We start from the raw sequence: 13,409 nt of genomic DNA on the forward strand, positions 1-13,409 counted from the left end.
CAAGGTTACCACTGAGGTGATGGTTGGGGGGATGGGAAATGGAACTGGAAACTAACGAACACCAACAGAAAATGAAACAAAGTGTTCACACTTCCCAGGTCAGTAAAGGTCACTTAGGAATGAATATGTATGTATGTATTCCTATTGGCTGGCTGTGCTCTTATCTATTGATGTTACCAAGGCTAATACTGAGGTAATGGTTGGGGGGATGTGAAATGGAAACAGTTGGAAGCTTGACAAAAAAAGTAATGTAATGATCAGCACTCACGTGACTAGAACTTGTTTGTTTATTATTTTTGTTAGCAGGCACCTGAAATGCTAGTGCATGTTGAATTTGCCAATCACTGTGCATTTTAGAAAGGTGGTCCTGGCTGGAACTGTACACAGTTCAAATATATGTAATTGATTGTTGGTAAGTGTATTTTTTAAGTAGCCACACTGGCACAAGTATGTTTACTTTTCCTCCTACTTAACTCACTAGCTCAGCTTTGTAAGAAGGGCTTCTCTGCTTGTGTGTTGTTTTTGTTTGGTGTGAGGAGAGCAGAAACATCAGATCTTTATTCAATCTACTACAGTCATCTCTTACAGTGCCCTATCCCTATTAATACCAGGAGTGTTGTGATCTTCCTGCACACAGTGCCCTAACCCTGATACCAATCTGAGACAGCTCCCTCCCTGCATTACTAGTGAGAGGCTGGCTTCACAGACAGGGGGGAGCTGCCTGACCCTCACTCCTGACTTCCCCCATGTCCCAGCTAGTGAATGGTGTGTGGGTGAGGGGGGGGGGGAGGATGGTGAAGTCTGAGACAGCTCCCTCCCTGCATTACTAGTGAGAGGCTGGCTTCACAGACAGGGGGGAGCTGCCTGACCCTCACTCCTGACTTCCCCCATGTCCCAGCTAGTGAATGGTGTGTGGGTGAGGGGGGGGGGGGGAGGATGGTGAAGTCTGAGACAGCTCCCTCCCTGCATTACTAGTGAGAGGCTGGCTTCACAGACAGGGGGGAGCTGCCTGACCCTCACTCCTGACTTCCCCCATGTCCCAGCTAGTGAATGGTGTGTGGGTGAGGGGGGGGGAGGATGGTGAAGTCTGAGACAGCTCCCTCCCTGCATTACTAGTGAGAGGCTGGCTTCACAGACAGGGGGGGGCTGCCTGACCCTCACTCCTGACTTCCCCCATGTCCCAGCTAGTGAATGGTGTGTGGGTGAGGGGGGGGGGAGGATGGTGAAGTCTGAGACAGCTCCCTCCCTGCATTACTAGTGAGAGGCTGGCTTCACAGACAGGGGGGAGCTGCCTGACCCTCACTCCTCCGGGGTATTGTGATCTTCCTGCACACAGTGCCCTATCCCTGATACCAGGGGTGTTGTGATCTTCCTGCATGCAGTGCCCTATCCCTATTAATACCAGGAGTGTTGTGATCTTCCTGCATGCAGTGCCCTATCCCTATTAATACCAGGAGTGTTGTGATCTTCCTGCATGCAGTGCCCTATCCCTGATACCGGGATGTGTGCAAGAAGATCACAACACCCCCGGTATCAGGAATAGGGCACTGTGTGTAGGAAGATCACAACACCCCCAGTATCAGGAATAGGGCACTGTGTGCAGGAAGATCACAACACCCCTGGTATTAGGGATAGGGCACTGTGTGCAGGAAGATCACAACACTCCTGGTATTAATAGGGATAGGGCACTGTGTGCAGGAAGATCACAATACCCCTGGTATCAGGGTTAGGGCACAAGTTCTAGTCACATTGACTGATCACATTACTTGTTTTGTCAAGCTACCAACTGTTTCCATTTCCCATCCCCCATATACTGTCAGTAGGAAACTTGGTAACATGAATAAATAAGAGGGCAGCCAACAGGAATACATATTCATTCCTAAACTGACCTTAACTGACCTGAAAAGTGTCAAATTGTATCATTTTCAGTTAGTGCGCACTAACTCCAGTTAGTGCGCACTAACTCGAGTTAGTGCGCACTAATCGGAAAAAACGATTTTTAACGATTTTTTAACTAAAAAATCGTGCCTAAGACGATTTTCTTGCCCTGCCACACGATTTCTATCGTTAAGACGATATGGAAAACGATTCACATCCCTATAACCTGATCCCAATACAATGATATTTTTAGGCACTCCCACCAAATATGAATAAAGGATCCCCTCATACCACACTGCCTGCAACAACCATAAGAACATAAGAACGTGCCATACTGGGTCAGACCAAGGGTCCATCAAGCCCAGCATCCTGTTTCCAACAGTGGCCAATCCAGGCCATAAGAACCTGGCAAGTACCTAAAAACTAAGTCTATCCCATGTTACTGTTGCTAGTAATAGCAGTGGCTATTTTCTAAGTCAACTTAATTAATAGCAGGTAATGGACTTCTCCTCCTAGAACTTATCCAATCCTTTTTTAAACCCAGCTCACTAACTGCACTAACCACATCCTCTGGCAACAAATTCCAGAGTTTAATTGTGCTGAATTCTAGCATCATATTTCACCTTTTTCACATGAGAAGCTCTCGCTATCAATTTTCCCCGTACAACAGCCTTCAGACAATCCCATACTGTCACTGCTGTAACCTCCCCATTATCATTAAATGCCAGATAGTCTTGTATTTCCCCCCTCAACATTTCACAAAATTCCTGATCATCCAGTAAGCTGTCATTCTATTTCCAGAACTTCCTCCCTGACTGACAGCCCTCTATCTTCAGCAATATCCAAACAGGGCCATGATCCAACCATGTTATAGGGCCTATTCCAGAATCCCCTATTTGGCCTACCAGTGCCTTATCCACCAGAAAGTAACTATTCTAGAATACACTTTATGGGCTTTAGAGTAAAAATGGGAGAACCAAGCCCTCCCCCACCCCCACCCCCATTGCCCGGTTCGAAGTCAACCTGGCACGGGGGGGGGGGGGGGGAGGAGGAGAGGGGACCCGGGTCGTCCCCCGCCCCACTTTCATAAGTTCCTGGGACCGGAGGGAGGAGGCACGCAGGCCACGCAGAGCATCTGTGGTGAACTCCCACGGGCAACCGCGTCATCAGGGAGGCACCTGAGGTGCTTCAGTATGACATGCTCAGGCCCAATTTATAGGCCCAGCCATCACCCAAGACACCATTCTTTCGGGGGGGGGGGGGGCATAGGCAGCATCATCGGTGGCGGCAGTGCAGGATCAGCATCAGTGCAGTGGCACCGGCATCGGCAGCAGCACGGTGGGCACCAGCCCGAGCAGCACGGGCATCCACGTGGTCACATCACCACGCGGTGTGCAGCTCGATCCCGCATGGGGGGGCAAATTTCATTGGCCTGGTCAGAGATTTATCTCAGCACCACGGACAGCAGTCCCACGCGGTGCTGGAAAAAAGTGAGTGGAGATTAGAAAAAAAAAAACTATAACAGGAACAGACGGCCAATTCTCGAGGGGGAGGGCAGCAAAGAATTAGCTGCACAGTGGGCTTGCAACCACAATACCCAGGCTCAGCCCTTCCCCCCCACTGCAGCGAAGGGAGGGACTAACGGATATAGCCCAGGCATCGATCCAGGAAAACTAGGGCCCCACATCCCACTGCCAGTGCGGCTGGGCAAGAGGCTTGTTGTCCCTTGAGGAGGAGCATTGTCCAGAGCTGTGTGCGAGCAAGGCCATAATTCCAAATTGCAGGAGAGCAATCAAGTGGCGAGTATGCCAGAGAGGGACGTGACACCATAAAATGGTCGGGCCGAGTCAAAGACACTCTGCCCAGGATAGCAGGAGCACACTGAGTCAGGCAGAGAGTGGAGTCGGATCAGAGCGTCGCAGCTCAATGCAGTACCACCCGGAAAGGGGGAGAGCAGCACCCCAAGGTTCTTGCAGCCGGTCAGCATGAGTCCAGCAGACAGGTGAAGTTGCACAGCGTCGCCCACCCAGTGGTCACGCGGCGGGGGCCACACAATCATCTTGCGAAGAGGTGCATTCCCTGGTTGTAGCTGTGACTGCATCGGCGGCATGTGCTGGGGACCTCAAACATCCGAGCAAGATGGACAAGATCGTACCGTGGCCGCCAGATGTAGTTTTTGGACTGGGCCAGCTTACGGAGGAGTGTTTCCCACCAGTTTCAGAGGACTCCTTTGCCCACCAGGCTTAATGTGGCTCGGGCACCGACAGATTCAGCCATGGACCCCAGGGGCGAGCACCCAACTGAGCAGTATGCAGATGGCAGCTGTCATTCCAGCAGCACAGTGGCCACATGGCCTTCCGGGCTACCCAGGGGCATATTCCTAGATGCCACCATTCTGGTCATCATACCCTCTCAGGCGGCAATCATCTCTGATCCTCTGAGCGGAGCATCTTCAGTGGTTGGGACAGGTACAAGCTTACCCAGCGATGGTTCCAGCAGTTCTGCACCGGCAGCTAGCAATTCCCTAGGCGGCGTCAATGGCGAGGCAAAGAAAGGACCTGGAGGCAATGCCAAGCCAGTGACCATAGCTCAGGGCAAGAAGAGGAAGTGCAGCAAAAAGCGGGCCTCATGGGACGAGTCTAGCTCTAGTGATTCCTCCGATTCGTCCAGCACCTATACGTCGGGCGATGAGGGCACAGCTAGGCCTTCCACCAACCCAGAAGAAGCAAACAGGGGCTCTTCTGCCCTTACCACATTGTCCCAGCTGTGGGAGACTGTACCTAGGGCGCTGCATAAAAAGATAAAAAAGCGCGCTTAAGTTGATAGTTTCACTTTGTTGGAGGGAAGGAGGAGGAAAGGCGATAGAAAGAGGGGTAAGGGATAAAACGCTGCAGGCGGATCCTCCGAAAGGGATCCCAGGAACATCGTTAATTGGACAAGGGCTTTCCTAAGAATGACTAGTGTGGTGGGGCAGAATGATCCGAGTCAATATGGACCTATGCTCAGTTACACAGACACAATACTCGAGGCCTAGAGGGAATATGAGGGATGGGCATGGTTGAACTATGATGAGCATTTTAGGGATAACTTGGAAGAAAATAGGTTCATGACATGGGGCACCTAGGATGTGGGATTATGGCTTAGGCACCAGGGGAGCGGAGTACAATAATCAGAATGTCCCCCCCTATCGGCAACTGGCAGTAGCAAGGTATGCTGGCATTTTAACAAGTCTACTTGCAGTTTTCAGGACTGCAAGTACAAACATGCCTGTTCAGTCTGCACGGGGTCCCATTCAGTAGTTTGATGTGGCAAGAGGCTCAGTGCCGGGAATTCAACCAAGTCCAGATGAGTGTGGTTTGCATGGGAGGGCAGCAACCCCAGTCAAACTTGGCTCAATGTATACCTCAGCAGTAAGGATATGGCAGGGATTTCGCTGGGGGTTTAAAATTCCTTTCTGGGGAAGGCTTCCTAAGGTCTCGGCAAGCAATGCACACTCTACGGCGCAGCACAAGGGGATAGTCGAGCAAAAGATCTACGACGAGATAGCCCTGGGTAGGATGGCTGGCCCCTTCATGGACCCACCGTTCATGGAGATGATTTGTTCTTCCTTGATTGTGGTTCCAAAAAATCAGCCAGAGAAATTTAGATTAATACAGAACCTTTCTTACCCGCCAGGGAGGTCTGTTAACAACCATTTGCCATGGGACAAATGTTCCATGCAATACGCAACTTTTGACAATGCCCTCATCTTGTTGAGGGCATACGGAAAAGGTGCATTAATGGCCAAAACCAATAGAGAATCAGCATTTAGCTTATTACCCATACACCCGGACAGTTTCCCTCTACTTGGTTTCTGCTTTAAAGGGCAGTACTTCTACGACAAATGTATGCCGATGGGGTGTACTGTGTCATGCGCATCTTTTGAATTGTTTAGCTCCTTCCTGCATTGGGTCCTCGAACAGCAGGCTGGCATCCCGAACATCGTTCATTACTTGGACAACTTCATGTTCGTTGGCCCAGAGGGGTCCAACACTTGTGCAGCATTGCTAGGCGAGTTTCAGGAGATGGCTGCAAAGTTTAGAGTTCCTATAGGCAGGGACAAAACAGAGGGCCCCGCTATGTCTCTGTCCTTCTTGGGTTTTGAGTTGGATTTTCAGAGGATGGTATCCAGGCTACCTGCTGACAAGCTAGCCAAGCTGAGACAATTGGTTAAGAATGCGTCAGGAGCAAAGAAGTTGACTTTAGCAAGCATACAGTCACTCATCGGCAGTCTCAGTTTTGCGTGCCGAGTCATCCCCATGGGAAGGGCGTGACCGATGTCTTGTCGCACACTAAATGGGATTCATTTCATATGCATGTTCCAACCGCAGACAAGGAGACCACGAGATTCCCAAAGCACCTATGGACCATTGGGATTTATTTATTTATCTATTTATTTATTTATTTAGCATTTTTATATACCGATATTCATGTAAAAAAATTACACATCACTTCGGTTTACATTAGAACGTGAACTGGCATGTAAGAATGCATTACATCACAACAAGGGATACATTAAACTGGGATCAACCGGGTGATAGAAGAATGGGCTCTTCCGGAGAGCCGGAGGATAAAGAACTGAACAAATTGACTGTACCTAAAGGGTACCTAAAGCTGAAAAGAGTCTTATGTCTAGGGAGACCTGAGAAATGAAAGTGTCATGTACACAGGGGACCTGTATACGGAACTAATCTTCTGAAGAGTGGATGTGGAAGGCACGAGTGAAATTAAGGGAAAGCTTGCTCAAATAGCCATGTCTTGAGTCTTTTTTTGAAGGTAATCGGGCATTGTTCGCACCGAAGATCTGGTGGGAGAGCATTCCATTGCTGCGGGCCAGTTGTGGAGAGAGCTCGTTTCCTTAATGTGCTTTTTGCGGGGGGAGCGACGAGAGTGTCTCTGTAGGCAGATCTTACTGGTCTGGAGGGTAAGTGCGGCCGAAGTGGGATATTAAGGTCCAGTGGAGCAGTATCGTGGATGGCTTTGTGTAGAACCATAAGGACTTTGTACATAATTCTGAACTTGATTGGGAGCCAATGCAAGTTCCGTAGGATGGGTGCGATATGGTCTCTTTTATTGGTCTTAGTCAGAATCCTTGCTGTGGCGTTCTGCAACATCTGTAAGGGTTTGATGGAATTTGCTGGGAGCCCGATCAGAAGCGCGTTGCAGTAGTCAATTTTTGAGAAGATGATTGCTTGGAGAACTGTGCGGTAATCTTGGAAGTGGAGGAGCGGTCTCATCCGTTTTAGGACTTGTAGTTTAAAGAAGCAGCCCTTCGTGGTGTTGTGGATACATTTTTTTAGGTTTAGCTGATTATCCATGATGATTCCGAGGTTTCTTACTTGTGTAGATAGAGGGGGTTGCATTGTGGAAAGCAGATTGTTAGCAGTAACATGATTGGCATCTTGAGAGATGAGGAGGATTTCCGTCTTATTAGTGTTAAGGATGTGACAACCAGGGAATTGCTACACAGTGTTGTAGCTCCTGCCACTTGGGCCTCCTAGTCCCAAAGATATGAGCGCGTGCAGGCATTTTTAAAGGGCTTGGGTTGGGAGTCGGGCCCGGGCCCCTCCAGTATGATAGTGCAATACATTGCAAAAGCCAGGAAAACAGGGGTCTCCAGAGCTATGGTAGCTAGTCACCTCACCAGCTTCGCTTTTTTCGCCAAGGCGCAGGGGTGGAGTGACACAACTAGAGCCTTCCTGGTAAGGCAAATGCTGGCCGGGTGGAGTTGGATGGCAGGTCAAGTGAAGGACATCAGAAAACCTATCACGCACTAGTTACTTGTGCAGTTATGGTATACCTTACCCACAGTTTGGCTTTCGATATTCACCTCTTTAGAGTCACCTTCTTCCTGGCTTTCTTTGGGGCATTTAGGGTTAGCCAATTGGTAGCATCCTTTAAAGCGGACACCGGGTGCAATGGCCTACTAATGGGAAACATTTGTATTAGGAACGGGGCGGTGATGGTTGTCATACATCGCTCAAAAACTGACCAGGAGGGCAGGGGAGTCGTGCTATGCCTATGGAGGGTCTAGTCTCAGGTCTCTTGTCCCCTAAGCAATCTCGAACACTATCTGGTGCACAGAGCGGTGGATGGGAATCATCCGCTGATACTCACCAATGGGGCGCCACTCACTATGTTCCAGTTCACGGCGGTGCTCAAGAAGGTTTTGACCCATTTTAGTTTAAAGCCGGCATAGTTCAGTATTCACTCCTTCCAGATCAGTGCAGCTACCAGCGCAGCAAGGGCGGGTTTAAGCCTCAAGACAATACAGAGGATAGGGAGATGGAAGTCAGTGGCCATTAACCTATACGTTAGAACCAAGGGCGAAGGAAAGTAACAATATCGTTATTTACGTTGCAGGGGAGCCCAATGGGTGAAGCAGCGTCTGGATCATCGGGTACTCCTTCGTTGATTGGACGGCCAAGCGGGCGAGGGAGAGGCCTTACAGGACCCACCTTGGACTGGCACCAGACGAGGAATACATAGAATGGATTGGACTTTGAGGTATGATATGGGAACAATTGATGCCATTGATGCGGAATCGTACAACAGCTCTCGCTCAGCCGCAGGTCATTGTTATTCACTTGGGCGGCAACGACCTGGTCAGGTTACCCAGCAGGCATCTGTTGAAGGCCATTAGGGAAGACCTCAAGTTGTTAGCTGTGCTATTTAGGCACACTTGCTTGGTATGGTCTGATATCATACCGCGGAGAAAATGGAGTGATTCAAAGCTATGGAACAGAGGGCACCAGAAGCTGAATTGGCAGATAGGTGCTTGCGTACAGAGTTTAGGTGGCCATCAGATACAGCACAAGTGGGTGGATATGCAATGTGAAGGGCTGTATCGAGATGATTTAGTTCACCTGTCTGATATAGGGCAGAATTTATTTAACAACTCTTTTCAGGAATAGTTGGAGGTGTGCCTGGGCATCTAACCTTCATAGCTGCAGTTTTGGTTTGGGGGGGCATGAGGCAAGTCAGCGACTACTTCATGCCGGTGGCGGGATACCCGAGCCTGGGAGACACGACAATGTGATGTCGGAAGTGCCAACTAGGAAACTATGAATTAAGTCCGGTTCAGGACGATTGCCAACAGGTCTGCGGGGTGTGAAGGCATCCAGAGGTGTGGTCTCCCTTGCTCGATTCAGCAGGGGGTCCGGTTGCACCAAGCCGTCTTGCTTGAATGCGGCGGATGGTTGATTATGGGCAGCGCGGTGATACTGCTGCGGCCTTTTGTTACCCAGCACATGAGTCCCTTGTTTATTAAAAGTGGAAAGGGAACCATGGGATGTCGGGGTAATAAGAAGGTGAGTGGCAAGTGGGGGAAATAGAAGGGGAAGTGGACCATCCTGGCTGCCAGAGATAGTATAATTACGTTCTGTGGGATTCAACAGCCTCCATATTTCAATTAGTCCCCAATCCACCATTAATGCTTCAAGGCATTTCCTATGTGAGTTATAGGCACAGTTCCTCCCCCCCTCCCCCCCCCCCCCCTGAATTATCCAAATAAGGCTATCTGGTCATATTCAAATACCCCCCCAAGAATAATATGTCCCTCAGCCCAGTAATGCAGTATTTTCGATAACCTCAGAAAGAAGGAGCATACACATTTACTAGGATGAACATCTCCTTATTTAATCTTGTTTTAATTACAATATACTGGCCCTTTACATCCCACAATATGACTTGCACATTTACCACCAAATTTTTTGAAAAAAGAATTCCGATGTTACTATGTTTACTTGTTACCGAAACTGATGCAAAGAATTGAAGAGGAAAGGCCTGAGAGGCCAACAGCCTCTCAGGCCTTCTCAAATGTGTCTCTTGACAAAAACAGATATCAACTTGCATACGAACAGCATCCTTAATCTTCAACTGCCGCTTGACATAAGTATTTAAACCCTTTACATTCAAAGAGACTAGTTTCCCCATCCCCATCCAGTCTGACAGTAGCATATTATATATACAATAACTCAAAAATGAATTCTGAGAACCAGACAATGAACCCCTCCTTTTACACAAACAGCCACTACCTTAATCCCCATTCTAAATTTATCATAAATACATCTTATAGCTCCCATACCTCCATAGTTCAGACTCCTATTCCCATCCCTCCCATCCCCACCTTACCATCCATCCAAACATCTTGAGGAATAACATCACCCATGCTTTCTCCAGGCCCCCCCCCCCCTCTTTGCTCCCTACACCTACTCATAAACAAAAGGCTCCAACAGAAAACCTCCCTTATTTCTTCTCAGTATCCTCACATTCTCATACTCTGCAACCCAGTAAAGCCAAAGAAAATCCCCTTTCTGTCCTTCCCCCTTATAAATCCACACTCTAATTCAGTCTCAAATTGTTAGGACACAGAGCCGGCCATCATTCCTCTTCCAGACTTCGGCTACCATTCCTTCTCATGTGTCTGCAAATGGCTCCCTTGAGGATGATGAACCTCCCGATTGCCTGCGAAGACGTCTGCCACCAGACTGCACATGCTGCCATCGCACTACTCTTTCTCAACCTCCCATCGGGAACCTCGCTCTGGAACCGGAGCTGGGGCCCTGTTGCTTATGTAGGCCTGCTGCTTGCAAAATCTTAGCTGCTTCCTCCACAGTTTAAACTCGCAAAGAAACTCCATTGATAATAAAAACTGTCCTCCAAATGGGAATAGCCCACCTCCATATCTAGGATTTCCGTACATATACTTGCTGCCACTCTCAAGTAATCTTGAAACTCTGGGCCCTCAGGAACCTTTCTAATGTGAAGATTGCCTCTTCTAGATCTGTTTTCTAGGTCTTCAATGCATTCTTTTAGAGCCGTGTTGTCCTCTTGTAATATTATCATCATCTTGCGGCTCTTTTTTCAAGGATTCTCAGTCTCATTCACTCTCACGCCCAAATTGGCGCACTCTCTGTGCACATCTCTAACCATACTCAATATTTCGGCCTTAAGCAAGTTCATATCCTGCCAAAGCTCTGTAAACTACTTTTCAAAGTCTGCCCGGGTAAAAGACTCTCCCCCGGGACTTATTGCAGCACCTAGCTGATCTGCGTCACCATCGTGGCCATCCGTTGCCGCACCATTTTCTGAGCCCTCCTCACCCTCTAGGCCTTCTTCTGAACTCTTTAAAGCTGCCGCATAAGAGAATTGCTTTAAATTGCACATCTTCTTTCGTACTGACATAATGCGCGACTCTCCATCTCAATCATACCTTTTCTGCTCAGGTGGTTTATCGGATAGCAGTAGAGTTGTGAATCGTGTGCCCGATCGTTTTAACGATCAGGTTCGGATGGAGGGAGAAAAAAATCGGATCGTTAGAGATGTGAATTGGAATCGGTTCTGATTCCAATTCACATCGTTAATTTTTTAGTGAGGCCTGAGCAGATAAAAAAAACCCCACCCCGACCCTTTACAAATGACCCCTTTGCTCTCCCACCCTCCTGAACCCCCCCAAAATGTTAAATTACCTGGTGGTCCAGTGGGGGGGGGGGGGGGCCCAGCGCGATCTCCCGCTCTCGGGCCATCGACGCCATTTTGGCTACCACTGATAAAAATGGCGCCGATGGCCCGATAAAAAACCCCCCACCCCGACCCTTTACAAATTACCCCTTTGCTTCTCCCACCCTCCTGACCCCCCCAAAAACCTTTTACATGTACCTGGTGGTCTAGCGGGGGGTCCGGGAGCCATCCCTTCAATCATACCCTCGGTGCCGGTGCCGGTGCTGGACTGGTTTTAAAATGGCGCCGATCGCCTTTGCCCTCACTATGTCACAGGGAGCGACCGTCGCTCCCTGTGACATTTGGGGGGGTCGGGAGGGTGGGAGAAGCAAAGGGGTAATTTGTAAAGGGTCGGGTGAGTATTTGTTTTCGGGCCATCGGCGCCATTTTTATCAGTGGTAGCCAAAATGGCGCCAATGGCCCGAGAGTGGGAGATCGAGCCGGGACACCCCCCCCCCCCCCACTGGACCACCAGGTAATTTAACATTTTGGGGGGGTTCGGGAGGGTGGGGGAGGGTAAAGGATTGGTTTTAAAGGGGTGGGTTTAGGGGTTGTTTTGGTGTGCCGGTTTTCCCGCCCTCCCCCCAAATAATTCCCGTACTCGATTTAACGATTTTTTACGATAAATCGAGGGAATTCCTATTGTATCAAGTCCCTTACCGATTAATGACGATTTTAAAATTATCGGACAATAATTTAAATCGTTAAAAAACGATTCACATCCCTAGATTGCAGTGATTAAGGAGGATTAATGAAACTGGCTTTGGGAGCACAGTCCTCAAATGTCCATCTACATGGATGACATCACTTTCTCCTCTCTCGGGATTATTGGATTTACTTCCCCGGGGGGGGACACACTCAGTCTCTGGGTATGGGCTGTGGACAGGTCTACCTGTAAAGGTTAAACTGGCTGTGCTTGTGAAAGCACCTCTATATCCCACTACAACACCCACCCATCCCCTTTGGGAGAAGGAACTCTCTTTCACCCATCAATTTAAGCACATCCCCAGCATCTCCCTTTGCTGGAAAATTCTCCTTTACAACACATAGTCCACAATCTAGTGACTTGTAGGGGATTACATGTCCATTTTCTGTGGTCCTCTTCCTGGCCCTTCTTCAGTGAACACTGAACAGAAATATTTTTTAAGCAACTACACACCTCTAAGTTTCACAATGCCACCTTTGCACTTCCTCTTATCACTAAGAATCTAAAAAAAAAGTCTTGCTCCCAGTTTTACCATATTTATTACTTTTTCCTTTCATTTGCATCTTTGCTCTCCTGACTATTTTCCTAGCTTCTCTTAACTTTTCCAGATATTGCTGCCTGTCTTCCTCTTTCTGCCATATCTTGAATTTTATGAATGCTAGACTTTTTTCCTTACGTGTCCAGCTACTTTATTTAGAAAACCATAGTAGCCTCTTTCCTGTCACCTTTATTTACTTTCCTAACCAAAATGTTAGTTGCCCTTACAATACTGCCTTTTAGTTTTGCCCACTGCTCTTCTACTTCCCTTAGATTTTCCCAACTAGCTAACGACTCCTTGAGGTACTCTCCCATTTTAACAAAGTTAGTTTTCCCGAAGTCTAGAACCCTCACCTTTAATTGAACATTTACTGCCTGTATTCTAATTGTAATCCCTTTTCCCGAGAGTATCCTGAAAATTGGGATACATGGTTGTCTCTGGGCCATAGACTCTATAATAAGAACATAAGAATTGCCATACTGGGTCAAACCAAGGTTCCATCAAACCCAATATTCTGTTTCCAACAGTGGCTACTCTAGCTCACAAGTACCTGGCAGGATCCCAAACACTAGATAGATCTCATGCTGCTAACGCCTAGGGATAAGTAGTGGCTTTCCCCATATCTATCTGGTTAATAACAGTTTATGGACTTCTCCAGGAACTTCTCCAAATTTTTTTTAAATCCAGCTACTCTAACTGCCTTTATCACATCCTCTGACAATGAATTCCAGAGCTTAATTGTATGTT

The 13,409-nt window shown here is 48.3% G+C and overlaps 1 protein-coding gene across 2 annotated transcripts in view; it reads left to right on the forward strand.

Moving 5' to 3' along the window:
• LOC115094759 (proline-rich protein 36-like) overlaps positions 1–13,409 on the forward strand; it is a 63,393-nt gene that overhangs the window by 15,797 nt on the left and 34,187 nt on the right. The window contains exon 10 of one of the 2 annotated variants that reach the window (XM_029608002.1): positions 8,281–8,424. The exons of the other annotated variant lie outside the window; for it this stretch is intronic. Coding sequence (XP_029463862.1) covers positions 8,281–8,406 — 126 coding nt within the window. The 3' untranslated portion in view covers positions 8,407–8,424. The remainder of the gene's footprint in view (positions 1–8,280; positions 8,425–13,409) is intronic. 2 annotated transcript variants of the gene reach the window in all.

The sequence above is a fragment of the Rhinatrema bivittatum genome, chromosome 1 (genome assembly GCF_901001135.1).
Source record: "Rhinatrema bivittatum chromosome 1, aRhiBiv1.1, whole genome shotgun sequence".
NCBI classification, from domain to species: Eukaryota; Metazoa; Chordata; class Amphibia; order Gymnophiona; family Rhinatrematidae; genus Rhinatrema; species Rhinatrema bivittatum.